The sequence below is a fragment of the Salvia hispanica genome, chromosome 4 (genome assembly GCF_029641045.1).
Source record: "Salvia hispanica isolate PSC_SH4W2 chromosome 4, Shi_PSC_v1, whole genome shotgun sequence".
Classification (NCBI taxonomy): domain Eukaryota; kingdom Viridiplantae; phylum Streptophyta; class Magnoliopsida; order Lamiales; family Lamiaceae; genus Salvia; species Salvia hispanica.
In genome coordinates this window covers 33,138,755-33,164,943 of record NC_142695.1, presented here as the reverse complement: position 1 = coordinate 33,164,943, position 26,189 = coordinate 33,138,755, and the positions used below count along the sequence as shown (strand labels likewise).

The 26,189-nt window shown below is 36.2% G+C and overlaps 3 protein-coding genes across 13 annotated transcripts; 1 reads left to right on the top strand and 2 right to left on the bottom strand.

Annotated features, from left to right (window-relative positions):
* Nucleotides 1-1,113: 1,113 nt before the first annotated feature.
* On the top strand, nt 1,114-11,584 carry LOC125195810 (uncharacterized). Of its 8 annotated transcripts, none has more exons than XM_048094050.2 (22): nt 1,114-1,325; nt 1,683-1,907; nt 2,776-2,832; nt 4,877-4,904; nt 4,982-5,104; nt 5,733-5,844; nt 6,125-6,162; nt 6,261-6,314; nt 6,730-6,798; nt 6,922-7,038; nt 7,134-7,202; nt 7,660-7,739; nt 8,277-8,396; nt 8,476-8,569; nt 8,645-8,740; nt 9,460-9,546; nt 9,641-9,808; nt 9,932-10,059; nt 10,160-10,307; nt 10,642-10,766; nt 10,891-11,064; nt 11,260-11,584. In XM_048094050.2, exons 2-22 carry the CDS (start codon nt 1,813-1,815, stop codon nt 11,294-11,296), a joined length of 2,019 nt encoding a protein of 672 aa, XP_047950007.1. In that variant the 5' UTR covers nt 1,114-1,325; nt 1,683-1,812; the 3' UTR covers nt 11,297-11,584. The 8 variants fall into 8 exon arrangements, with proteins under 8 accessions (XP_047950007.1, XP_047950006.1, XP_047950004.1 ...); XM_048094049.2 differs by having other exon boundaries at nt 8,473-8,569; XM_048094047.2 differs by having other exon boundaries at nt 8,473-8,740; nt 11,260-11,304; nt 11,445-11,584.
* A 289-nt stretch (nt 11,585-11,873) lies between these two features.
* On the bottom strand, nt 11,874-13,881 carry LOC125196328 (Yippee family putative zinc-binding protein). Of its 4 annotated transcripts, none has more exons than XM_048094800.2 (5): nt 13,711-13,881; nt 13,533-13,576; nt 12,540-12,648; nt 12,399-12,454; nt 11,874-12,145 (listed from the first exon to the last, which is right to left on the bottom strand). In XM_048094800.2, exons 1-5 carry the CDS (start codon nt 13,804-13,806, stop codon nt 12,091-12,093), a joined length of 360 nt encoding a protein of 119 aa, XP_047950757.1. In that variant the 5' UTR covers nt 13,807-13,881; the 3' UTR covers nt 11,874-12,090. The 4 variants fall into 4 exon arrangements, with proteins under 4 accessions (XP_047950757.1, XP_047950759.1, XP_047950758.1 ...); XM_048094802.2 differs by having other exon boundaries at nt 11,874-12,142; nt 12,418-12,454; XM_048094801.2 differs by having other exon boundaries at nt 11,874-12,142; nt 13,711-13,880.
* Nucleotides 13,882-14,519: 638 nt separating this feature from the next.
* On the bottom strand, nt 14,520-23,973 carry LOC125195789 (ARM repeat superfamily protein). The gene is made up of 17 exons (XM_048094021.2): nt 23,837-23,973; nt 23,701-23,764; nt 22,160-22,268; nt 20,822-20,884; nt 20,580-20,677; nt 19,843-19,909; nt 19,686-19,757; nt 19,269-19,430; nt 18,554-18,627; nt 18,378-18,475; nt 17,658-17,765; nt 17,101-17,198; nt 16,593-16,730; nt 16,370-16,417; nt 15,386-15,500; nt 15,192-15,292; nt 14,520-14,718 (listed from the first exon to the last, which is right to left on the bottom strand). The coding sequence occupies exons 1-17, from the start codon at nt 23,904-23,906 to the stop codon at nt 14,638-14,640; spliced, it is 1,566 nt and encodes a 521-aa protein (XP_047949978.1). The 5' UTR covers nt 23,907-23,973; the 3' UTR covers nt 14,520-14,637.
* Between the last annotated feature and the right edge of the window lie 2,216 nt (nt 23,974-26,189).

Below are 26,189 nucleotides of genomic sequence, written 5' to 3'. Positions count from 1 at the left end.
CAGGATGGATCCAAGTGGAATTACAGGATCGATCGACTCCACTGTCGGGCCAACAGTATGGTCCGAATATTCCAATATTAGGTCTTTGGAGTTTTCTTTGGCCATGGGTGATGTTGTCCTACCTTTTTGAAAGGGTATATGAGATTACTCTCAAGATAAAGAACATGTGACGCAAAGCCAAGTACTCAACGTCGGCAACCACGACTCCTTCGAGGATCTTGAATTGGTTAGGGACCAAGGACGAAGAAAATGAGCGAGACGAGGACGAGGGGAAGAGCCGCTTGGAGTTGGACGACGCCCTAAAAGAGCTACCCGGCTTAACAAAGACCGAACCACCCAACCGAGCATAGCCCTCTAATTGACAGAAGAGGCCACCCGAAAACATCGTTTTTCGGTTAATTGTCTTTAATCGGTTTGGTTATTGGTTAATCGATAACCAATTAACCGTTTAACCACCTCTAACATAAGTCATCCAAAAGCAAAGAGCAGTCAAACAGAGGGACCCCGATTAATTCATCATTTGATGCTCGATTAAAGAAAGAGAAAGAGGTAGGATACTTTGTCTTAGGTGCAAGTGTTAACGTTATACCTCGAGCCTTCTTTTAGTTGTTGCAAATCGGTCCATTGAAGCTAACATCCATTAAGCTATAAATGACCAACCAATCATTCATATACCCTATAGGCTCATTAAGGTAGGATATCAAAGTATCAAACAACTTTCAAGGCTTTATTGAACAAAGCGTATAGCATCAACGACTCTACATGTTTCTCTCTAGGCTCAAGCAACTCGTGCAACATGAACTCAACTGTTGCAAACTGTCCTTAATGTTTCACACACAAATGACTTATTACAAGAATTATAGTAAAAAATTTAAGATTTCATTGCGTTTTTTGTTAATCGACTACCTCGTTTCGATTTCTTGGTCAATTAAGTGATTAATTAATTTGATTGCTAATTGAACTAAGCCGATTAACCAGCCCTCGCTAGAATTCCAATTCAAATTAGTTAGCCCCTAAAAAATTCGAAGGCGGCCCATTTAGAAAAAGGCCCAACCCAAAATCCGCAATATACATTTTTTATGCAGTAAATAATTGAAGATATACAACAATTTCTACTCCCAAATTCCCAGCATCCGAAAACAAACAACAGTTGAATTTCCTTTCTATCGATCTTCTCTCACTCGCAAAAAAATCACAAGCGAGAGAGCAGGAGAAAGGGATTGCATGCATGTATATATTATATTTCAGTTTACTCCTCTTATTTCTCAATTTCATTGTTTACAGCTCTGAATCTCGAAATCCTTTCTCCAATCCGCATTTCCGAGGTTAGATTTTCATTTTTTACTTTGTGTATTGTTTAATTCTTTTATTGGAAGTAAAAATTATGCCTTGCGTTGAAGTCATTGCTGGAGTATTGGTTTGGCAATCATTGTGTAAATTTGGGGTTTCAAAATGGAGTATTAATTATGTGAATGGAAAATTGGAAAAATCTGTTGGGCAGTCACTTTAGGCTTTACCACCCCCTTCACCTAACTGTGATATCTGTACATATATAGTAGTCCCGTTGCATTCCTGGATTACAGTTTTGAATTTTGATTTTTTTTATATATATTTGTTGGATCTCACTCAATGATTCAGTCTTATTAATTGCAGTTTCATTATCTTCTTTATCCTATTGTCAGATAGAGTTCGAGATTTGAAGAAAGAGTGATATTTAGTTGGTGTATTTTACTGTGTTTGGCTACGGGTGAGCATTCATTATTTTTGCTCAGAATGCGGTAAGGGAAGTGGTGCTTAGTAAGCATTTTCATAATGGCGGAAGCGGAAGCTCTACTTGAGGCTTCAGGATCTAGATTTAGTGATTTGGAGCTCATCGGAAGAGGTTCCTTTGGGGATGTTTATAAAGGGTAAATTTACGGAAATGTAGTTGACGTAGTTATATTTGCTTTGTACTTTATGAAAATATTGAGGTTTGATTCTTGAACCACATTCAAATGGTGCGTAATGCGACTCGCCAGCAACATACATCCATGATTTCTGTATATGACTTACTAAGCCTGGAGAGAAGTTCATTTAATAATTAAAGCTTGCTCATAAATGTTTTTTGGTCAATGTTCCATTGATTAGAGCTCCACATTGGTATGATTGTCTTGAGTGTGAATCACCAAATTTCAGTAAACAGATAGGTTCACATTTAAGTACTCTTAGTTATATTCTGACTTTGAATGAGTATGATTTCTACCGGTTAATGTTAGATTAGGCTGGATTGCTAGCTTCTATGGCTTGAGAAGATTCTGTAATGTTTGCGTATGTTTCTATGGAATATCAGCTTATGTTGTTATGAAAATCACACAGGGGAGAACCTCTCTCTTATAGAACATATGGTATTCTGTATGTGAAATATGTAATGTGTTCCTACCTGAACAAAGTTTCTTTCATTTGATCTTTGAAGAAGAGATTTTGCTGACAATGGCTTTATGATGCATCATGCATTGCAAGGAACTTGTAGAACTTTTTCCAAAGACCATGTTAAATTGGTGTTTGCAATAAAAGCCAATTTGTGGCTAGAAATCCATTTGGCATAACTAAAAATTGTCTAATTTTTCTGATTAGATTTCTGATTTGTTCGTGTGTGGATTTTTTGACCCTCATCTTAAGAGTCACTTTTCTTTTTTTGGAAAAAAGTAAGTATTGGTACTAGTTTTATTAGCTTGTTAGTGTGTAAATTATTTATTACACAACTAATCAAATTGTTTTTTCTATTTTTCTTTGCAGGTATGATAAGGAACTCAAGAGGGATGTTGCCATCAAGGCCATTGATTTGGAAGAATCGTGAGTGTATTTATGGCTTTGGATTTGTTTTACTAAACATGCCATGCTCCCACCAAGATTAATGTGTAAAAAAATTTGTTACATGCGGCATTGTTTTCTGAATTGCTGTAAAGTATCTTACTATTTTTTCTAACCTGTTCTTTTCCCTAATTAATTCAGTCAATTTGCATAGCCATGTTATATGGGAGGAAATGGCTTTTTTTTTGGGTTATTTTTGTGTGGTGGAAGTACTGAACTAGGTCTGATGAATGTTATAGGATACATCATCATTTTTCTTGGCTAGTATGCGCAACATACATGGGGCAAGGTTGTTTAATTTGGTGCGGGCTGGTATGTTGGGAGGTGTGGGGAAATAGTACTTGTAAGGAGCGGTGTGGTATGAGACCCCTTTCCTCCATTAAGAGTCCACAAATTTTCTTAGGGTCTCAGGCAGGCAGCATAGATGGATTGTCTGACGAAATTTAGTTATCTCTTCAGTCCAATCTTTCTGGCAAGTCTGTGGTATCATGAAGTCATCGAAGTTATAAAGAGGGTGAAGATTGCAGATGATTCTTGAGAAATCCTTGCTCAGCTATGCATTTAGGGTATGCTGAGGTGTGTTAGTTCAGTGTCAGTGCAACTAGCTGTGAGTTGATTCCCCATTTCAATTTCCTTCTTCTGCTGCTGATTTGTGTTGGGTTGAGGATTAAGGATCATTAGGTTTATGGTCAGAGTAAGTTGAAATTTTGTGAATAATGGGTTTTCTTGTATAAGAAACTGGAGCAAATCCAGTGGTTGATAGTATAGCATTGATGCAACTGATCTGAATTTGTTCCCTAAATAAATGGCAACTGAAGGAGGTGAGTCTATGTATACTATGTTAACATAATATATAGTCGTTAAAATATACAAATGGAAACTGATCTGCTTAAGAACCATGCCTATTTTGATCTATATATAAGAGTTTGAGACGAGCATGTTCATTTGATATGCGGAAACCTATTTACTGAAATAGTTTACTTCTCGATCCCTTTGTTCGTTTGTGAACCTATATCTCGCCATGATATTATTATACTCTCTCCGTCCCACAAGAGTATGCACTTTTAGTTGGTCACGAGTTTTAATGCAAAATTGGTAAAGTAAGAGAGGTAGAAAGAAGGTAATTAAAGTATTGTTAGTGGAGAATGGGTCCTACCTCTTTAGAGAGAAAAGGGTTTCCAAATTAGAAAGTACATACTCTTGTTGGACAAACTAAAAAGGAAAGAGTGCATACTCTTGTGGGACGGAGGGAGTATGATTTATCAGTGTAAATATGGTAAAAATCATACTCAAATTTGTAAAACAGTTTGAACTTCGAAATTTGAACACGTTCAAGTCATGACTATCTTGTCAATCTTCATTTCAAATGTCTTCAAGCTTATGAGGTTGACAGCTTTGAATTTTGTTTTTAATTTCCATAAAACCTACATGCATTTAGCTTGTCCATATCTTTTGAATGAGTGCGCTTTCTTTCTCAAGTTATGCAGATACTACCCCAGGTCATGAGTTAGAAATTTGAGATCAGATACTTCGAATTATAACTTTAAAAAAATAAATGCTTCTAAGCTCGTCAGAACTATGATTGCACAAGACATTTGAACTAGTAGCGGGTAAATTTCTAAGGTCAGGAGCTGCGCTGCATGCACTTCCAATATGGTTGTAAACTTACAGGACAATTAGCTAGCTTGGCAAAGAGGCTGGATTAGCTCTTTCAAGTTAGTCCAGGTCCAGACTACAAATAAGTCATGATTGAAGCGTAGATAAAAAATTCAGTAAAAGTGAGGCGTAGAAAGAATTAACTTCTTCTGGTTTGTCAACCATGCCCATGTGATATATTCCTTGGGATCAAGTATTTGATTTTGGTTTTATGGAAGTTAGTCAATGTTACCTATTCTCTTATATGTGGGGCTATAATCAATTCTGAAGTAATGCAAATGTCTCTGCCTTGGTTTTAAATGATTGTTTATTCTTTGGATCTCAAGAATAGACCCTTCATTGTGCCTTATACTTCCTTGTTCTTTCACAGGGAGGATGAGATAGAGGACATCCAGAAGGTACATTAGAGACTTCTGTAACTTTATCGATTGAAGTTATACAGTCATATCTTTCATTTCATTTTATTTGTTCGTAGGAAATTGCGGTCCTTTCAGAATGCCGATCTCCATATATCACCGAGTATTATTGTTCTTATTTGCACCAAACAAAGCTGTGGATAGTCATGGAATACATGGCTGGTGGTTCTGTTGCTGATCTGGTAGTTTACTTTCACATCCTTTCATTTTTCTTCAATTCATTATATCAATCTTTTGAAACTTACTCACCCTAGATCTGGAATTCCATATTGTACTATACTTCACGATTTAAGTTTGTTAGTACATTATATGACAGAAAGTAGTAATCTGTTCTGTCACGATTCTTGTAGCAGCTACATCAGGTTCTCCAAATATCAATTATGATTCTAGTAATTATTCCGTTGGTAAATACTATGGTTCTTCCGTTTTTTTATATTTATTTTTTAAGCCATGCCCGTTAGTCAATGTAACGTGATTCAGCATCTATATGCCTTCTATAGACATTAAAAAGTGCGCGAGAACATTCTTTATCTGGAAAAACCCTGTCAATTTTTAGAAGTATCAAGAGGAACATTTAATGTAAACTCATATTGGGATGAAACAGTGATAAGCATATAAGTTATGGAGACCTAACTTAATCCAACACCATGGTCAAAGGTGAAAGGCTGATTCCCATATATATGCTATTCCACACTTTCATGTGGAACCAATATGGGATTAGTATCAAATAGTAGCCACTGTTGCTGCTGCTACTTGGTTATTCATTGACCCTTCACAGTTCACATAGGATAATATTCTATTCCTATGCAGATTCAACCAAACCTGCCGCTTGATGAAGTTTCAATAGCTTGGATTTTACGTGACTTACTCCATGCAATTGAGTATCTTCACAGTGAGGGGAAAATTCATCGAGATATTAAAGGTATATTATCAGGCAATATCACTTCGTTTTACATGATCTTGTTCTTTCTACTTTTTGAACTTGGTGACAATTTATCTATCATGCATGCTTTCAAATTATTAATAATTCATAATGTGTTTCTCAGATTCTGTACCTCGGTCCTCTCCAATGTTATTTTCAATCTTCTTATGAAATCATAATACAACCGTTTCTGAGTATTGACTGCATCTAACCTTAACCTTCTATGTCCATTTTCCCTCATAATTTGTTATTAAATAACTTTTGCATTGTGATTTTGCAGCGGCAAACGTTCTATTGACAGAGAGTGGAGACGTTAAGGTATGGTTTTTGTCAGTTACAGCAGTTTTATGATAGCTTGAAGATCTTTGAATAGAATTTTCTTTATTACTGCTTTAATTTATTTGCATCTGGTACAGGTAGCAGATTTCGGAGTTTCTGCTCAATTGACAAGGACAATTTCAAGGAGAAAGGTACATATATATTTTTTAATTTTGTGGCTTCTGCTTGAGAATTATTGACCTTCTTTCTTAACTTTGCTCTAGTTTTATTACAAATTACAATGTGTTACTCCATGGTCATCATGCTTTCTACAAAATTGGGACCTTATTTGTTTAAAATTGCCAATCTGGATGTTTGACATGGTCCCCATAGTGAATATATTTTTCCTTGCTGCTTTTCCAACCTTGCTCATTCACTTTCCAATCCATATTCTTATTCACTAAAGCCTAAGTTTCTATGAACAGATAATGTGATATAATATTATTTATCCCTAATCCCTATAATGAGGTTGAATGCAAAATAGTCCAACTCATGCTCTTTGTTAAGCTGAGGTGGAACTGTCCAAAGAGTGATTACATCTCTCAATCTAATGCAATTAGAAGTTAGACTTTTGTAGGAACGCCATTTTGGATGGCTCCAGAGGTTATTCAAAACTCTGAAGGTTATAATGAGAAGGTATGTCCTCTGTCACCCACTCCCCAACCTTCATATCTATCTGAGTTTTCATGATCTGGCAGAATTAATTGACCGTAATCCCCCTCTTCCTCTTGATAACTTTTGGAACTTTGTTTGACACAGGCAGATATATGGTCTCTGGGGATAACTGCAATTGAGATGGCAAAGGGTGAACCTCCACTTGCTGACCTCCACCCTATGAGAGTGCTTTTCATCATTCCTCGAGAAAATCCACCACAGGTGTACCATCATAAGCTTCTCATAATCCACCCTGTTAGCTACTTTTATGTTCTTTCTTTAACCCTGTTGAATTAATAATGGTCTTTGTTATTCAGCTAGATGAGCATTTCTCTCGTCCCTTGAAAGAATTTGTTTCTCTCTGTTTGAAGAAGAATCCTGCAGAGGTAGTTTTCATGAACTTTTATCCACCTTCCATTTATATCTGCTTGTCCGTGGTGTTGGCAAACTAGCTGATCCCAGGAAAACATTAATTGAGATGGAGTTATGTTTGGGTGATAACTTGGATCTATGGTTCATAGGACTGACTATTTGAAGGATTACATGACCCAGCAAGCTCAAAGCCTAACTTTTTTTTTATGTATCCTGCCTATCACCCAAAACAAAAGCCTCCTAAGGGTATTTAACAGTTAGAGAGGTGCTTTATTTCCAATGAACTTTTTAGTGCATTTCTCTCTTATTTTTTGTTCTCTTAGGAATAATAATTAATCTCGCAATCATATATATGGTGCTATGATTTCTCTTAATATTTGATAGAGGTCCAATGCTATCTTTCTTTTTTTGATTTGTCTTGTGCTTCATGCCAGTTCTTATGCTCTGATTTCTCTTAATATTTGATCTTAGAGGTCCAGTGCAAAGGAACTCCTTAAGCATCGTTTTATTAGAACTGCTAGAAAGAGTCCAAGGCTTCTGGAGAGAATCAGGTGCGTTATTATCTCTTTATTGTACCTAAGTTCTTTAAAATTTCTTTCCGATACTTAATAACTTTTGCAACAACTATTATCAGTTCTGCTATATGTCACCTTTTGAAAACCACCCAGTAACTAACATATGCTTATTGCCCTGTATGCTTAAGTATGTCTAATACTTGATTGAGTGATTTCTGTAGAATAATCTTTACTTTACCTATGACAAATCACATATGTGACATTTTGTCTCTAAAGATATACTCCCTCCGTCCCAAGATAAGTGACCTAAAACTTTTCGGCACGGGATTTAAGAAAATGGAGTTAATAAAGTAGAGAGAAAAAGTAAAAGAGAGAATGCTAAAAAAGGAAATGGGTCACTTATCTTGGTACGTCCCAAAAAGGAATGTGAGTCACTTATCTTGGGACAGAGGGAGTAACATTGAGTCTGGTGTTTTGATGCATGGCATATGTCAAGATCTTCTCTCTTAAGCTCCGAAAGCTTACACCATATATAGTGCATGAGTGCATAACTTCTACTTTCTACTTTTCAAGAGAGCGGCCCAAGTTTCAAATTGACGGTGAGAATGAAAATGGCGCAACACCCTTGGGAGAAGCTTCTGGAACTGTAAAAGTGAATAGAGAGTCTGGACATGGTGATACAGTTCGAGTCAGGTCAGTCAAATTTGTTGATACACTATGGATCCTGACTAATTGTTACAAGATGTTGGGCTGAATGTTTTTAATGCAGTAGTCAGGCAACGGGTCTGAGAAATGCCGGATGGGACTTCAGTATTGGTGCATCAGGTAGCACGGGAACTGTTCGAAGTGTTGTAAGACCGCCTCAGGTGAGAGAAAGAAAGCCGGAAGTGCCATTAAATCAATCTACTCCTAAAAAAACCTTAGATGCTAGTAACCAGCAGTCTTCTGCTTCTGGAATCATGCTTCATACTGCCTCAGAGCTCTCCACAAGGTCACAGACCAATGATCCAGCCAATCAAGGAAATTATCTTGAAGATGTATGGCATGCTTATCCCTTCTATATACATTCAGGCTCATGTGTGTTTCCCATAGCATATGAGCACATCGTAATTGCTACTCATAAGCCCAAAGGATAGTCGTTTTCCAAACAATTGAGTTCAGTCTATGTTGATGAGAAGTAGGATTGAGGTGTTGGAATTATTTTAGATACTTGACATACTGAACATCTGAAGATGGACGGAAACACATGACTTTACTAATAATAACAGGTGTCCTTCTCCAGAAACCACTTTGAAGCTTTGGATAATTCATTAAGTCTGGTCACTTCAGTTTAATTCTAATTTCATTTTGTTATTTGCTTCAGACTTTATACTTTCCAATGAAGATCTCCAATCCATTTTCACCCTTAATCAGTGTTCTGATCAGTGCTTCAGAATCAGTTGGATAGTCATACATGCTTGCTAGTTAGACTTATACAAATCTGGGCTTTATTATCTATTATTGCTAGTCCATTTAACTAGATAGTTTATCAATTGCTGGTACTTGGATACTTGCCATTTATTTGATGCAGAATGTAATTCCTTGTGCAAGCTCTCATTCTTTGTTTTTGTCTATGCTCCACTTGGAATTCCCTCTTAAATAAAATTCATGACAGATGTCTTGAATTAAAATCACAGTTTCTGAAAGAAACTTATGATTATAAACATTAAACATACCACAATGTCTAAAATTTTCTGTATCTGTTCTCAACTTTCAGGATGATGCAAGTGGGACAGGAACTGTCATTGTTCGATCTCCAAGAGGAGTTCCACGATCCTCTCAGTTCAGCAGCCAAAGTTCAACTGTATGTGCATTCATTGATTGAGCTAAAAAGATAGTGTTATAGTCTGCTGCATTACGGTGATACCAATTAAGTATTCTTTTAATTGCTATTCTAGTCTAGCAGCAAATATACATCCGCTGAAGATTCTTCGATCAGTGGTACTGTTGTTTATCGTGGACAGCATGAAGATTCAGAGTCTCCGAGAACTCCAAAGTCTAGGCTTGGGCTTCAAGAGAGAACTTTTAGTGCAGCTCTTGAAGACAGTGAAACCAATCTTGCCGAGGTTGAAATACAATTTTAATCAATATTACATTGGAGAATCCTACCATGCTTGCCTTGTCACTTTAAAGGATGTAGTTTCATTATATGACCGTTTTTCACAAAGACATGTTTCATACTTATTTAGGCTAAGGCTGCTATTCACGGAGGCAGAAAAGGAAGGGATAGGTCTGCATTGAGCAAGGGGAACAGAGATTTGCAAGAGAGCAGAAGGATAGAGCCGGACTACACAACGACAAGTTTTGACTCATCAAGGTATGTTTTTGCTCCAGAACACCCCCCCCCCTCCTTTGCAAAATGCTGAAATTTGTAGTAACCTTTTCAATAATTTTCTCTGTCATGAAACATGGAACAGCCAATCCAGATATTCTCATGATTATCTTGATGCTCAGAAGGCATTTTTAAGATCCCCGCACTCAACTGAGAATGCGGACAATGCAAGAAGTTCCGTAGCAGCTTTGTCTGCCCCTTTATCAGTGCTCCTGATCCCTTCACTTAAAGATGTATGTTTTCATTTCAGTTCTATGAAAATTAAAGGAATTAAGACATTACTCATAACCTGATTATGTAAAAGCTTTGATAGTAGTATCAGACACCAATAAACTTGGAAATTGCAAAATTGATCCCAATACATAGGGGCCTTTTGGAAATTTGGGTACAACATGCAGGTTTTGAAGTCCATGGAATTAAATAGAAAATGTCCACAATAACCTTTAATAGCTCACCTTTTTGTAGAAATATTAACATTTATTTTTTATTCTTTCTTTATATGTAGTTTGACTTTTAAAATTATAGTTACAGGCATAATCATTGTATAAGATTTTGTTAATGATCCAGGCAATTGTCGATGATCCAGGAGGTTCAATCTTTCAGAAAGTCACTAATGCTTTAATGGATATGGAGAATGTTAGGCCTGGGTCTTCTGAACTATTTGTCACCAAGTTGCTTCAGCAATTGGCAAGGTCGATTTGAACTACGTAACATCTTTTCTAATTTTGTGTTTGTGCCCCATAATTTTTTATTTTTGGGGTGAAATATGTTTTTTCATCATCGTATGGTATCCACCAACTAGAGCGAAATGTGCAGTTCGAAGGAAGGTTCTGTGCAAGACCTCCGGGATCTTGCAGCTCAGATCTTTGCGAAGGGCAAGGTAGAAATGCAGGCAACAAATGCAGAAGCTGACAACAAAAAGAAGCAAGTGAACAAGGAGCTTAATTCAAATGCCAATATGAGCCCACTTGCACGGTTCTTGCTCTCCAGGTTAGTCAAAAAGCTGCTAATCTCCTTTTCTTCTCCCCTTGATACGGCAGTAAGTTCGGACTGCTATAGAAGGATGATGTCTTCTCACGCTTCCCTTGAAATTTAAAGAGAAGTAAAACTTTGTTTACATAAATCTCTACTTATTTTTAGTGAAGCATTAGTTTTATTCATGACAACGCATGCCGATTAATGCAGATGGCAAGGCTTTGCTTCCCGTGATTTGAATTCTTGAAAATTGAGGTCAGATGATAGTATCTTGTTTTTGGTGAATGTCTTTTAGTTTGTAGTTAATGAGTGAATGCACTATTTATAGCTTTTCATATTGATCTGAAATTTTCATGATTACCATATTGTTTTCGTGTTCTTCTGTTATGCAAAAGGTTTCCAGTTCGCTTGTGGTAAAGAGAGATGGGGCAATATTGTATTTGGCAAGGTTAACATTAGTCATGTACTATGATTTTTGTACAATTTCTAAGACTACAAGTTTTTGCTTAAATGAAGCAACTTGGTTATTCTATCATATTCTGGATTCTATACTATACAGACTTTATCTGATAATCGATTGATTAAATTCGTACTACTACACAAACAAATCTTGAAGTAGAGTGTATTAAGGTGGTGTATGGTTTACTAGATAAAATAGTAGCAAGATATAATCTAGGATTAAGTTGTGAGATTATTTAGTAGAAGAGGTTGTGAGATTATTTAGTAGGAGAGGGTTGACTATGACTAATTATCACATTAGTATCCATCTAAGATTAAGTCATGAGATTTGAATCAAATCTCATGAAAATCTCATGAAACAAACATAATACAAATTCAATCATGTGATATAATCTTGTAAATCGAACACCCCCTAAATAAACAACTCATCTCTGAGTTGGTTGGAATAGTTCTGAAATTTTTGACATTGACAAGGTAGAGGCTCGTTTCAGAAAATGTTTATTACTATCATCATCTACAAGTGTACAAACAAACAGACAAACCAAAACCAAAACCAAAAATCAACACGTTCTTTGTCTTTGCTCATAGAAAGGCGATATAGAATTCAGAGTCCGCTCCATCTATAATTCCGTCTCTGCTTCACATGTCACAGAAGAACGTCATCCAAACATGGTGAGACAAGACATAAGAAGATGGATAGATAAATATACTCCCTCCGTCCCAAGATATTAGACTCATATATCATTTTGGGATGTCCAACATACTTGAGCCTTTTCTATTTATGGTAAAAATTTACTTTATTATCAACTCCACTTACACCATTAAACAAGATCTCCTAAATTCTCGTGCCTAAAAGAAAGGGGTCTAATATCTTGGGACGGAGGGAGTACCTCTCAAGAGCAAATTTGCCTTCTTTATATTTCTGGCTCTCCTCGTGTGCGACCAACTGCACAAAAAAGAACAAAAGTGAGTAGTGGGTCTGAAGTAAAGTGAGCATACTTATTGAAGAAGAGTGATAGTGAGAGACATACATATTTCCAGCCTAGTAAGTGCCCACAAGAGCAGCAAAATACATCTGATAATGTGTGCATACCAGAAATCATCATCCTCTCCTCAGGAGGACCAGATGTCACATTCACTCTGCCATTAACAAATTCATAAACATACTTCAATTGTGATCCATCTTAATCATAATCATGTTGCCAAATTCAAGTACTCCCTCCCTCCCGATGACACGTTTTTTTTTTTCGCACGTGTTTTAAAAAATTATACTCCCTCCGTCCCAGAGAAGTTGGCACACTTTCCTTTTTAGTTTGTCCTACAAAAGATGTCACATTTCCCTTTTTGGAAAAAGTTCTCTCTCACATGAATATAAAAATTATATTTTCTCTCTCCATTTAACACACAAAACAAAATCTCCTAAAATCCCGTGCCATTTTCAAAGTATGCTAACTTTTCTGGGACGGAGGGAGAAATAAATAGTTAAAGTGGAGAAAAAAGTAAAGTAAGAGATACAATAATATAGAGGATAATAAATAGTTAGAGTGGAGAGAAAGAAAAGTAAGATAGAGAATAATGTAGAAGATACCGTCAGCTATATTATTGTATCTCTTACTTTACTTTCCTCCACTTTAACTATTTATTACTACTCCCTCCGTCCCAAGATAAGTGACCTACTTCTTTTGGGCACGGGATTTAAGGAATGGTATTTAAATAAGTTAAAGTGGAGAGAGTAAAGTATGAGAGAGGGAAAAATAGAGAGAAGAGAGAATAAAGTAGGTGGAGAATAAAGTAAGAGAAATGACTTTTTGCTAAAAATGGAAATAGGTCACTTATGGTGGGACACCCAAAAAGGAATACAAGTCACTTATCTTGGGACGGAAGGATTGGGACGGAAGGAGTATTATTTTTCCAAAACTAAGTGCTGAAAATAAATGTCACCTTAGCATCACAAATAGTGCATGGGATTAACAGTACATGTTAGTTTAGGTAATAACATAGAGTGATGAGATCGAGATGCTTACACAGTATTAAAGAGATAAGCCTTCCCCCTTTGGCAGTGAAATGACTGAAAATAGGAGGCAACACCCATTAAATACATTCGATTATGGAAAGGATTAACAATTAGGAATATTAGCAGGCTATACACTTTTATGCCAAATGATTAATAAAAAAAAATAGTTAGAAAGAAAAGAGTAATACCCGGGAAACAAGTTGATGAGGCTGTGCTAGCTGGGTTTTGCAGAATTTGCAATTGTAAGTTATTCCTTCCAAATCAACAACAAATATCCTTCCCATCTCTCTTCTCACTCTTTCTCTCTCAACCACGATTAGAATTTGAGAAGACTGACGATACAAATATGATAGTGTTGTGTTGTAGTTTGGGTAAATTGAATCACTATCACACTGACACGTAGTTTGTTTTTATAATGGGCCTCTCTCCTCATTTTACTGGATTTCTATATCTTATAGGCCGAATACCTCGAAGGCCCATAGCTCTTAAGTGCTTGTAATTTTTGTTCCATTTACCAAAAATTAATAAAAAAATATAGAGAAAGAAGTTGGATGTATTATTATTGCAAATTTTTATTTTTTTTACAATTATCTCATTCATATACTTCCTCTATCCTAAAAAAATAAATTTATAAATGACACGAATTTTAATATACAATTGACAAACTAAAAAAAAAGAGAAAAAATAAAAACAAAAAGGAAAAAAAGTAGTAAAAATAATTTTAGTAGATTATGGAGTCCATAATTATTGTTTTAGTAAATTATAGGGTCTATAATTATTATTGGTGTATAACTAGTGAAAAAATTATATATTTAGACTTGGTCTAATTTTTAGAGGACGGTCCAAAATAATAAATTAATGTATTATTTTAGGATGGGGGAGTTCTAAGACAATGCTATTTAGTTATCCTTAAATGGCATCACATTATCAAAATAATTTTTTTTAAACATTTTAATGTTTTAATGTCGTTTGATCATAATTAAAAGATGTTGCACCGTTTAGGAAAACTGAGAAAAATTATTCATAATAATTTTGCTACAACCTTAGAATATTATAGAATGTCGAGCCATGAAATACTAAAACAGACAAAAGTCTATTTATTGATAGAGTTAAAATCAGTCGGCCGTTGCTACAGTTGGCTGAGCTTCGATTCGCTTCCTACCACCATAAGGCCCCTTTCTGATTGCTTCCTGTAGCTGCAATTAATTTTTTTAGCCAAAATCAATAAAACTATATGAATTATCAATAATCAAATTTCATGCATGTTATGAATTACAGTGTGCCTTGTTAAAAGTAAATACATCTACTAAAGTCCATAGAGGTGTGATCCGTTGCTAACTTTTTTAAATTGTTAACTTTGCTAACTCATCAACGCAGTGTATTAGAAATTTCAGCACGATGATATTGAAACGTCAAAATAAACTTCTTTGATATTTTAATACCCTGTTCAAAATAAACTAAGTTTATAGCTTCCATTTCAATGTCATCGTGTAACACATGTAAATATATGGTGTTTGACATTTTAATTGAGTTGACATGTAAATATATTGTGTTGATTTTAAATACACTGCGTTGATGAGTTAGCAAGTTAACAATTTAAGAAAAGTTAGCATTATAAAGCGTCTATATATACAAATGTTCAAAGCAAGCAATGACATTAGGATCTAACCTTTGATGTCAGGCCAGAATAGGCAGGATCATTGACAAGTTTACTAGATGCTGTGAAGGCCCCGAACACTGTTTCACAACACTTGTGTCTAGCTTCCATTCCTGCATAAGTCCGAGTATATTTCACGTAAAGATCTTGGTATTACAAGATTCCAACGGCTTTTTGTCTGAAGTGAGAGTGAGATTGATACAGACCTATCTTGCTGGTTTCTGTAAGGGCGTCGGTAATTATCTCAATTATCTCCGGTCTAGAGATTATTTCAATCAGACACCAAGGTCGAGCAACCAAACCACTAATCAATCTGTATCCCTGTATTGGAAGAACAATACCAGAAGTTATTGAGATTATGACCTTCAAACACTTCCATTATATTGTAGTGGGATAGACTCTCAACTAGAGTGCACATTAAACTGTCTTGACATGCTTCAATTTCAAATCCAGTGATTAAATTTCCTGCCGATTTAGTTTGTCAAGAGAGCCTTCACTTTGGTGGCGTTCGGTTTGCATAAAATAATACTACTAAGATATAATCTAAGATTCTAAGATTAAGTTGCGAGATTATTTTAGTTGGAGGGGCTTAGCCATGACTAATTATTACATGATTATCAACGACCACCCCCTTGGAGTACTAGGATGGATAAATAAAAATAATCCAAGAATCTACCATCACTTCTATGGATTGATTGATTTTGAATTTGTTTGGCCATCTTATCATCCAAAAACTCAATCCTATGCTTTATTAATTTATTTTATACCTTGTTAAGTACTCCCTCCATCCCACTTTTCTACCTTTCCTTTTTAGTTTGTCCCAGTCAAGATGTTCATTTTCTATATTTGAAAATAAACCCCTCTCTTCTCATTAAAAATATTCATCTACCTTTTCCTATCAACTTACACCACCTAACAACTCCTAAAATCCTGTGCTACTCAAGAATGTGGACATCTTGAGTGGGACGCAGGGGGTAGTACAAGACCAATACTTGTTTAAGTAGAACAGGCTGCTCGAATGTAATTTGAGTGAAAAACCAAAATTTCCCAACATTGTTCACCTAGGATTTTTGTTTAAATGCTTACTTCATATACTGTTGTACATGCAAACAAACTCTTCAGGACCATCGGAATCTAAATGCGTATGAAGACATAATATTGTGAGGCTAACGTGACACGAAACATCTTACCGCAATACGGATTTCAGAACCCTGCTGAAGAACTGATAGGAGGAGGCCCTGCAGCCATTATCAGCATGTGAATTTGCATTGTTGGTGCTATTTAAATAAGTTTATATTTGTGACTTATCTTGAAAACAAGATAAAGAAAGGGTACAGAAACCAAACAATAGACAGTAAAGATAAAAAGAGTGTAGACTTATGTAACCCCAAAGAAGGCTTTGAATTGACTTACTGAGGGGATCAGCTTGGGTGTTTTGGATGCTTGATCATAAATCAGGCTCTTAAGGTTTTCTTCAGCCACCCTTGTCAGGAGCACATTATTTCCCATTCGTGTTTCACCAGCGATGTTTGCAAGAGAATGCAAGGCAGCCTTCATATCCATGAGAAACAAATCTTATTAGACCCACATTCAGATCAAAGCATGTAAGATGGTGAGGACGAAGTGACGAACAATGCATGACACAAAAAAACCCTTCTCATGATCTTTTAATTGCAATAATCTTCTCTCCACTATCTTTGGTTGTTGGAAGATGAACCAAAATCGAGAAAGCTTGTCTACAGTTTCATACAAGGCAATCGTCCGACACAACACCACTTGATGTGAGTTTTAAGATTCACTATAGAATTTGGCATAAATCAGGTTTATGTTCACATATTTCCAATCCACTTATCCACCTAACCATTAAGACCTCCAAAAACTGAGGAATCTGATGCAGAAGAGAGGCAAGGTGTCTTCTTACCAGCTGTTTACCATGCTGTTGTCGGTCAAAAGCAGCATCAACAACATGTCTCGCAGCAGGAGGCGTATTTGACAGAATAATAGTTGCTCCCTGGAATGCTTAAGCATTGTGTACAATAAGACCTTTATCAGTTATCTGCTAAAAGCTTGCAGAATCAAGGATTTAATATGCAACTAGGACAGGCTTGAAGTGGAAAAAGAATAGCTTTATAGCAGTTCTGATAAAGAAAAGCATAAGAAAATTTATGGCTTTGAAACAGTTGATGTAGTTAATATTATAAGAAATTATGGAAATAAAATTATTAGTTTATTGACGGAAGTTAAACAGAGCTGTTAGTTTCATCCATTTTATGCAACAAGTGAGAATCAATCTTTTGGTTACGAGGACTCTTTACAAGTCAATAGGACTCATAGGAAGGCAAAAGGAATAAAAATACCAGCTTAAATACTTAGGATGCATAATTTACATGATACAATTTGATTCACTACTCCAAAAATAAGAACCGAATAGTAAAATATGAAGTTGTTGATTTCAAATAATTTAGATGGATAACTTACAAGATCCAATTTGACCCAGTGCTTCAACAGCACATTCACATTCATCTGCATCTTGACTTTCGAGGAACTCAAACCTCTTATCAATTGCAGATATAACATTTTTAAAACCTATAGTGAAGAAAGGTTAGCAGCAATTATAAACAACAATCAAGGATCATATTACAAAAATTCAAGTTCACAACAATCTTTAAGAAGGATAATCTATTAATCTGGGGTCATATAATTCAGGTAACTTATGTTTCTTACATTATGCATCAAGCATAGAAGTATACATGCAAAACATATTGGCTATGTCAAGTATTGCATGTAAGGGTATCCAAAAATCGCCCAATATTCTTAAAGTTTGCTTTCAATATAAGAAGCTTCCCATCCAAAATTAGAAAGTACTGTTTGACCTAAACTTGTGCTCTTATTCCCTGTCCTATATCTCCATTGAGTTTATGCCACAATAAACTAAGCATTTTGGCTTTACCAAAGGTAGGGAATCAATACAAAGTTTTGCATTAAGCAGCCACCGAAGGGAATGGTTCAAAGTTTAATAAGCACCACATGGAAAAATAAAGGATCTGGAAACAACCTCATGTTACTCTTAGAAGCTCATTCCAACTAACATGGTTTGCTCTAGTCGAAAAAGTTGACATAAAATTAAGAACTTCCACACGTCTGCTACAATCACGGATGCAAGGAAACACCTATACATTAACTTATGAAGTAGCTTACTGGATTCATCAATGAACGCAAAAGCATTTTCCTTGGACAGAAGCCTTCCAGTTATCATCATTGCCCTAGATCTTAAAATGGACTCCGCAGCTCCATTGCTTAGGAAATCAAGAATGTTTCTGATTAAGCATTATACTCAATCAAGATATATTGATCACAAAAAATTCTTCACTAACCTGATTATGGAAATAAGAAGTTGGAGCAGGATTGTTTTTGACAAAAATTCAGCACTATGTTGAACTTCCACCAGCTTCATCATAAAGCAAATAGAATAGAGGGTGAAAACTTTAGACTTAACTAAAAGGAATGACTACAAATCATAAATAGAACAGTTTCAAGAGAAGTTTTGTTAAGGTAACACAAAGACAGTTTATGTACTACAACAGATATTATGTTGCTAGTAATGTAAGAAGAAATATATCTTTTGATGCAATTGATGTTACAATTGGACAAAATGTACAACTACGGTGAGGATCAGATTAGAAGCTCTTCTTTTCAAAGTAGACTAATTGTGTAATATGAATCACCCTACCAAAACCCTTAAGGTTAGCAGAAAAGAGAATGATACTTTAGGCATATAGAGGGCAATTATTGCGGATCCCACGATCCCATCATGCGGGAATGAGGGGCACTATGCACCTAAGTAGTTCACTGAGATGAACCCCAGGGTGGAAATCAGAAAACATGGAGAAAGGAAACAAAACAGTTGTTTGCTGGTGTAGAGGTCAAATATTCATGGAGAACCGTGTTACTGCAGAATTAAAGAGGTATGCATAGTATGCTATCCAACCTGGTGATATGACCAAACACACATTTAAATAAATAGTTTACAATAGGCTTAAAGTCATTCAGGAATTAGGAAATTGAAATTCACACATGATTGGGGCCAACCTCATAAATAAGTTCCAGCACACTCAAAGTAACTAGAGTGTCATTTGTATTTCTGACTTCTGCCTCCAGTAGACTTAGAAAATTTGATTTTGATACTTCTGATGCCACTGAGCTTGAAATAGAGAAGAGCTTCACTATCAAAGCTAGAACACGAACTCTTCCCTTCAGATGTCCCAAACAGAAAAGTCAAGAGTAAAAGAATGCAAAATCAAATTCAAGCGAAGGAACTATGAGTCCACCGTGGCGCGTCCTTTAAATTTTTGTTCAATTATCAATAGAAAAACACTAAAAACAATCATGCGAAATTTTTAAGATATTGAGCCTGCGGCCTGCCACAATTAAACTAACCCCCCCCCCCCCCCCCCCCCAGAACCAGAAGAAGAAGAAGAAGAAGAAGAAGAAGCAGGGATCATGTACCAGTGATGTGCATTTCTCTGCTACATTTCCAAGATGTGTAGCTTCATTAACATTTTCTGGAAAGATAACCCCCTGAAAAGAGGTTGCATAATTCTCAGCAGTAGAACAAATGTTGAATGTCACCGTAAGTTTAGATAAATATTAAGCAGGAGCATACCATGCCTTCAGGGTAGCTAGCCAAACTTTTAATGGCATCTGTTGAAGCAGCAGCCACTTGCTCATCACTACACAAAATCAAATATGTTAGTTTTATGTGCTTTAATCTACGAAAACGCCCCGTTCAAGAACATCATTCAGTTAGCATAGACAGAAGTAACAAGTAAAAGCATAAACCCCAATGTCAGAAACACACAACGTTTTTTGGAAGCCAACAGGATAATTTGAAGGACTCAGCAGTTTTCTCGTGAAAAATTGGAAGGGATAAGAATTTCAAAATCCAACATGAATTCGGAGAACATGTTTTCCCATAAAAACCTGATTAAATTTGATCACAAAGTTACCATTCCTCACCAGAAGAGGCAGAACAACCCAGTTTCTTTTTTAATTAATTGATTCTTACTGTTGGAAATATCCCAATATGTCAAACATGTATCTTTATCTGGTTTCTTGCATAGGCCATTCTAAAAGAATAGAAGTCGGCCAAAAACTGCAGGGGTACAGGGCAGCCCATTATTGGTTACATAGTATAGTAGTGCACAAAACCTAAAAAGATGGAATTCTACAACTACCAATTTAGTCAGATGCAGTGAATCTAAAAAATGAATTATCGTTCATCGTTAAATGATTTGTAACCAACCAATGCAGCAGACATGATTATACACAGTAGACAATAATGAAAGTTGAAACCTTATTGAATTAATGATAAGCCACAATTTAAAATAAAAAGCTCAATACCCATCAATGAAGCAACCAAGCAAAAGGGGATAAATACTATGTTGAAGAACTAATTGGATAGCAACCCTTTTATCTGTATGCTCCAGTAGACATGATATCTGAAAAAACATTTAGCGTGTCATATTGGAATTCATATTTTTCAGTAATACACCCAAGCGAGATACGGAAAAACAATGACAGAAGATAAAATATGCATTTGGTTAATTGTGCATAAACTAAGAAAGGAAAGATAATGGACTTACAGCTATACTGGCCAGTCGTTTCACTTTCTGAGAATCTGACCCAAGGCCAACCAAAACGAAAGGCTGAAGGACAAGGAAAACAAGTTTTAAACTACTAAGTAATATTATACTCACTAGGCATGACATCCAAAAATTACTAAGCCAATACTGTAGGGATGAGACACACCAAGGTTCACTTTACTGAGACCTCTTTTGCAAGGTACAAATGTGAGATGGCAGTCTCACAACCACAGATCAGTTACAAAAGACATACCCAAACAGATACAACTCAAATACACAGTTCTATACAAGAACTAAACAGATCTACAAGATCTAAACTGAACAAACTTTATATCTACACAAGAAACAAAACATCACAATAAAGACAGTTACAGATCTTGTGGCTCAGTTTCGCACAGACCTAAACCATTACACCCTTTTACAGAAGATCTCAAGGGACAGAACCCACAACTGAATCCTAGAACCACCAACCCCACCGAGACACATCCGCTACAACAACACGGACAGAGCAACAAAGAAACTCTCACAACCACACAGAAACACACCGATCTCACACAGACACGTTGAAGTCTCCTCCGAACTCAGAATTGGTTTTGGTTCAGCTTCAGCATTCGCAAGGGAACCCAGAAGGTTGAGAATCGCCGCTCAACACTCACTATGAGGGTGAAGAAGAAGATCTAACAGAGAGAACGAAGTGAGAGAGAGATAGCATAGCGTTACAAGAGAGAGAGAGATCATAGAGCGTAATGAAAGAATGAGAGTCAGCGAGAGGAAGAGTCCAGATAAAGGACGCCTCGATAACCGCTCTCATTCATCGAATGATTGTTGCTCATAATCCGAGTGGAGTGACACGTGGTGGCAATCAACGGTGGTTGGCTCGGGTGGGTTTAAAGAGTGAGCCAAAGATATGGGCCGATTAATACTACACAGTCAAGCACCTGAATGTCAACAGAATGCACTGTCTAGATTGAATAACAACTCAACCGTAAAGACTGAATGAACACTATGCAAAGAAAGATGCAACTACAATTGAAAACCAATGGAGTCCTCCTTTATATTTCACAATAAATAAATCAAGTGTGAAATCTGGAACAAAACATGAGACAATGAATGAGCTTAAAACTACGCCGATCACATACATCACAGGTGACATAAGAGGTATATGCTAACGAATACATAATATCCAGTAACATACTTATAACTAATTCAACCAATCAACTCTATTTCAAAATCGTACAGTTAATAAAATGAGCGATAAAACTTAAAAGCAACCAGTATATAGTGGATACTAGGAAAAACACCAACAAATTTGCCCGAAATAAAAATCAAATAACGCACCATATAGTGTGGAATAAGCGATGCTCCATATTTAGTTCGGAATACCCTCTCCAAACATTCGACCAAAGCACTCTCCAGACCAGGGTAACTCGCATCCGTTTGCAAAGCGCTATAAAAAATCTCAAGCTCGATAATTTATACAAAAACATCATACACCTCAAACGACTAACCGCAAACTTATTACAAAACAAAAGCATGCACTCAAAGGAAGGAACCCGTCACATTGTAACTACGAGCAATGGCTCAGATCTGTTATACTCCCTCCGTTCCTTCAGAGTTGAGTCATTTTTCCATTTCAGAGAGTTCCCACATAGTTGAGTCATTCCGTATATGGTAACTTTTTTCTCTTTCTTACTTTACTCTCTCTTACTTTATTTTCTCTACTTTATTCACTTTTTACTTTATTCTCTGTACCTTTTTCTCTTTCTTACTTTTTATCTATTTATTTAACACACTCAACATTCTTTTCTTAAACCCGTGCCGAAAAATTTCACCAAAACTATGAGGAAACGAAGGGAGTACAATTTTGGAAGGGGCGAAATCAATTGAAGTCAACAAACAAAGAGGGAATGATGCTCTTTATTACTTTAATAAGTCATAAAATGTAATTTCACAAATTATGTTTTAAATTATTTTTAAAAAAATACATAGTTTGACATCGTGTTCTACCCCTAAAAAACTTATGCAGATCGGGTAGTGGCCATAACATTTTTTGCCAACCCTAAGGAAATATTAGGCTCCAAATTGAGATTAGTGTTACACAAGAACATACACACAATTCCTATAGCATTGTCAAGAATTGTAAGGATGTGCTATTAAGGTAAAATATAGTACTACTTCTTTCCGTCTCATTCAAGATGTCCACATTTGTTTTTAGTTTGTCACAATCAAGATAATAGAAAATTGGCTTGATTAGGAATTGATCCTAATACATTTTACTTTATAGAACAACACATCAATCATTAGTCTACTAATATCATATGTGCCATATGCTGAAAAACAATACTCCATTTGTCCTCCCCAAAGAAGTAGAGTCATTTCAGCTTGTCCCACAAAATTAGTTCATTTTCCAATTGTAGAAACTTTTCACCATACCAATACAATACTAATAAGACGGATCTCACTATCCACTAAGGTGGTGTTTGGTTTCCTAGATAAAACAATACCAAGATATAATCTATGATTGAGTTGTGAGATTATTTTAGTTGGAGGGGGTTAGCTATGACTAATTATCCCATGATTATCCATCTAGGATTGAGTCGTGAGTCGTGGGACTGAATCTCATAAACCAAACACACTACATATTTAATACCGGGATACAATCTTGCAAACCGAACACCCCTGATACTACTATAATTATTTTCTCTTTTTCTCTCATACTTTATCAAATTGACTTTAAAACCTAGGTAGTTCCCAAAGTCTCTCTTTGTAGGGAACGGATTCGGGCTTGTTCCTAAGGAACATTCAAGCTATAAATACGCCGATGACTACGAGTGTACACCAAAACCGCATGCATCTATAGAAACATGAGTTGAGAATACCCGAAAATGGCAGGAAGTGGAAAGCGGGTGAGGAACTCATGAGCTGAAATGTCTGAGATAGCACCTGAAATCGTGGAAGTATTAATTTTGAAAAAGATAGATAAAGCTGGACGCAGGTATTCAAGTTGAGAGACACCTGGTTGTTGAGCGAAATCGGAAGCCGCTGCGAGAAGCTGAGCAGGATCGACGGTGAATTCCTCCTTCATTTCTTGCTGTAGACGAAACAAAGTGACGGTGGAAAGCGGTGGCTAAATACTGTAAATTCGAGAACAATTATTCAATTCCAACCTTTAAATTGCTTTTATTAGAGGAGGGAGCGTTTTTTTAGGTACACGAACTTTGCTAAAGTATCATTTTAGGTAAATTAAACTTTGAAAATATCATTTTAGGTCCATGAACTACAAGTCAATATCATTTGAGGTATTTTGAACTTTTTCCGGACGAAAATGCCCTTAAGGCCTTCAAATGGCAATTTGGACAGTTCTTTCGCCATGCCTCTTGCGTCAAAGACCTAGAGTCCAACAATTTTTTTACTACTATTTAATTCAGTTGCCATCCAAATTGAATTTAAATATAATTAAAATTTGCCATAAAAAATATGAGTTAGTTTTTCAATTATTAGATGACTAATTATTTAATGATAGTGAATTGGGACTTGATACTTTATTTTATTTTTTCAATCTAAACTGCATTTTAATAACTTACTATAGGTGACGTGTGAATTCTATTTAGTTTATTTGTTTTAAAATTAGATAGCTATTAATTTGGATTGTCATTAAGAGATGAATTTCAAAATGGAGATCAATTAACATCTAAATTGAATTTAAATATAAAAATTTGCTATTAAAAGTTGTTGGATTCTATGTCTTTGACGCTAGATGATTGGCGAAAGAATTGTCCAAATTGACCTTTGAAGGTCTTAAGGGCATTTTAGTCCAAAAAAATTTCAAAATACCTTAAATGATATTAACCGTACGATGACATGTATGATTGGACCGCTTTGTCGCGCACATCCGACAGACTCTCGCCGCTGGCATGCTCCCTCTCGCACTTGTCGTACTCCCCCGCGAACAGATTGACCTGCTTCTTTATTTGATCCCAGTGTTTGCGGAGCTGCTCCCTATGGCGCTTGTAGGCGGTTGGCGGCTTGGCCTCGTTGTATTTTTCAGCGATGCGCTCCCAATACGTAATAACCTTCTGGTTGTTGGCGAACACCGGATCCTTTGAAACATCAATCCAATATCTCGTCAAGACGAAGGATTCTTCCGGGGTGTAGTTCGTCCTTCCAGGGGCGAACTCTTCACACACTGCCGTTTGCGGCAACTTCTGGGCTCGTGCCTTGCTCCGCTTCTTCTTGGTGGCAGAGCCCGACGTGGCAGCGGCGGAGGGAGCGGCGTCGGAGGCGGATCGGCCGCGAGGTGCGGCAGCGGCGGGTGTGCGATTGGGAGAAGGCTCCATGTCTGACAGCCCGTACGAGTCCGTGCTGAATTCGGATCGTACTGGGCGTTGGTGTCGAATGGCCGGTATTCGTCGGGTTTTGTACCCCGCCATCGTGCACCACCAAACATCGGACTATTCGGACTTGGGTAATCTCCGGGATTCATTTTGTTTGAAGTGTAGAAAATGTAGTGTGAATTTGAGAGTGAAAGGAGTGATTAATGAAGTGAAAAGTGAGAGGTATATATAGGTTTTGAAAATTAAATAAAATTAAATTAAAAAACAAAAACGCGTCCCATCGTCCACGATGCCACAGTGGCGGACGATGCGACGGACAATGCATCGTCCGCCCCATTGTGGATGCTCTTAGTATTATATTAATATTTCAAATTTCAGCTACAATATTAATAATCCTGCCACAATTTTTTTTATAACATTTTGTTTGGGTGTCGTCGAGTGATGGATTATGAGAAGTACCGGAGGAAAATTTTGTTTAGCTTAGGGCATTCAAGGGTCATCTTCTATTGCTTATAGCATCATAATTCAAAATCAAGATCAAATTTTCACCCTTAGATTTTAAAATAAGTGGATAGATTAAATCTTACGAATCTCAATAAATAGTAGACAAAATATCAATAAAAGGGTAAGATCGTCATTTTGTTATCATATTATAATTTTCGTGTTTTTTTATATTAACACAGTGTATTACAAATATCAACACAATGACATGAGTATTTCAACACAAATACACGAAAATATCAACCCAGTTTTATTGAGATTTTACATGCATTATATTGAGATTTTACGTTCATTGTATTGAGATTTTATATGCATTATACTGAGATTTCATCAAATTATCAACATATACGAAAACTGAAATAAAAATCATCAAATTTCATCATCCGAACATCATAGGAACATATGCAATTGAGATCTTGTTAGAATCCTTATAAAATTACCTTTAATTTGATATATTTTTTGCAAAAAAATAATTTAAATTGAGAGAGTTATATAAATTTAAAGTTTTAGAATAATTTTAATAAGAGGGGATT

Excerpts from the sequence above, each read along its gene's own strand:
- LOC125195810 (XM_048094047.2), top strand. The coding sequence starts at position 1,813 with ATGGCGGAAGCGGAAGCTCTACTTGAGGCTTCAGGATCTAGATTTAGT. Across the intron at positions 6,315-6,729 it reads GGACAATTTCAAGGAGAAAG|ACTTTTGTAGGAACGCCATT; the intron begins GTACATATATAT and ends ATTAGAAGTTAG. Across the intron at positions 9,547-9,640 it reads TCAGCAGCCAAAGTTCAACT|TCTAGCAGCAAATATACATC; the intron begins GTATGTGCATTC and ends TTGCTATTCTAG.
- LOC125196328 (XM_048094799.2), bottom strand. The coding sequence starts at position 13,806 with ATGGGAAGGATATTTGTTGTTGATTTGGAAGGAATAACTTACAATTGC. Across the intron at positions 12,649-13,532 it reads GCTTATCTCTTTAATACTGT|AGTGAATGTGACATCTGGTC; the intron begins GTAAGCATCTCG and ends TGTTAATGGCAG. Across the intron at positions 12,455-12,539 it reads ACTTACTAGGCTGGAAATAT|TTGGTCGCACACGAGGAGAG; the intron begins GTATGTCTCTCA and ends TTTTTTGTGCAG.
- LOC125195789 (XM_048094021.2), bottom strand. The coding sequence starts at position 23,906 with ATGAAGGAGGAATTCACCGTCGATCCTGCTCAGCTTCTCGCAGCGGCT. Across the intron at positions 17,199-17,657 it reads ACTGGGTCAAATTGGATCTT|CATTCCAGGGAGCAACTATT; the intron begins GTAAGTTATCCA and ends ACAATGCTTAAG. Across the intron at positions 16,731-17,100 it reads AACAGCATGGTAAACAGCTG|GCTGCCTTGCATTCTCTTGC; the intron begins GTAAGAAGACAC and ends ATGGATATGAAG.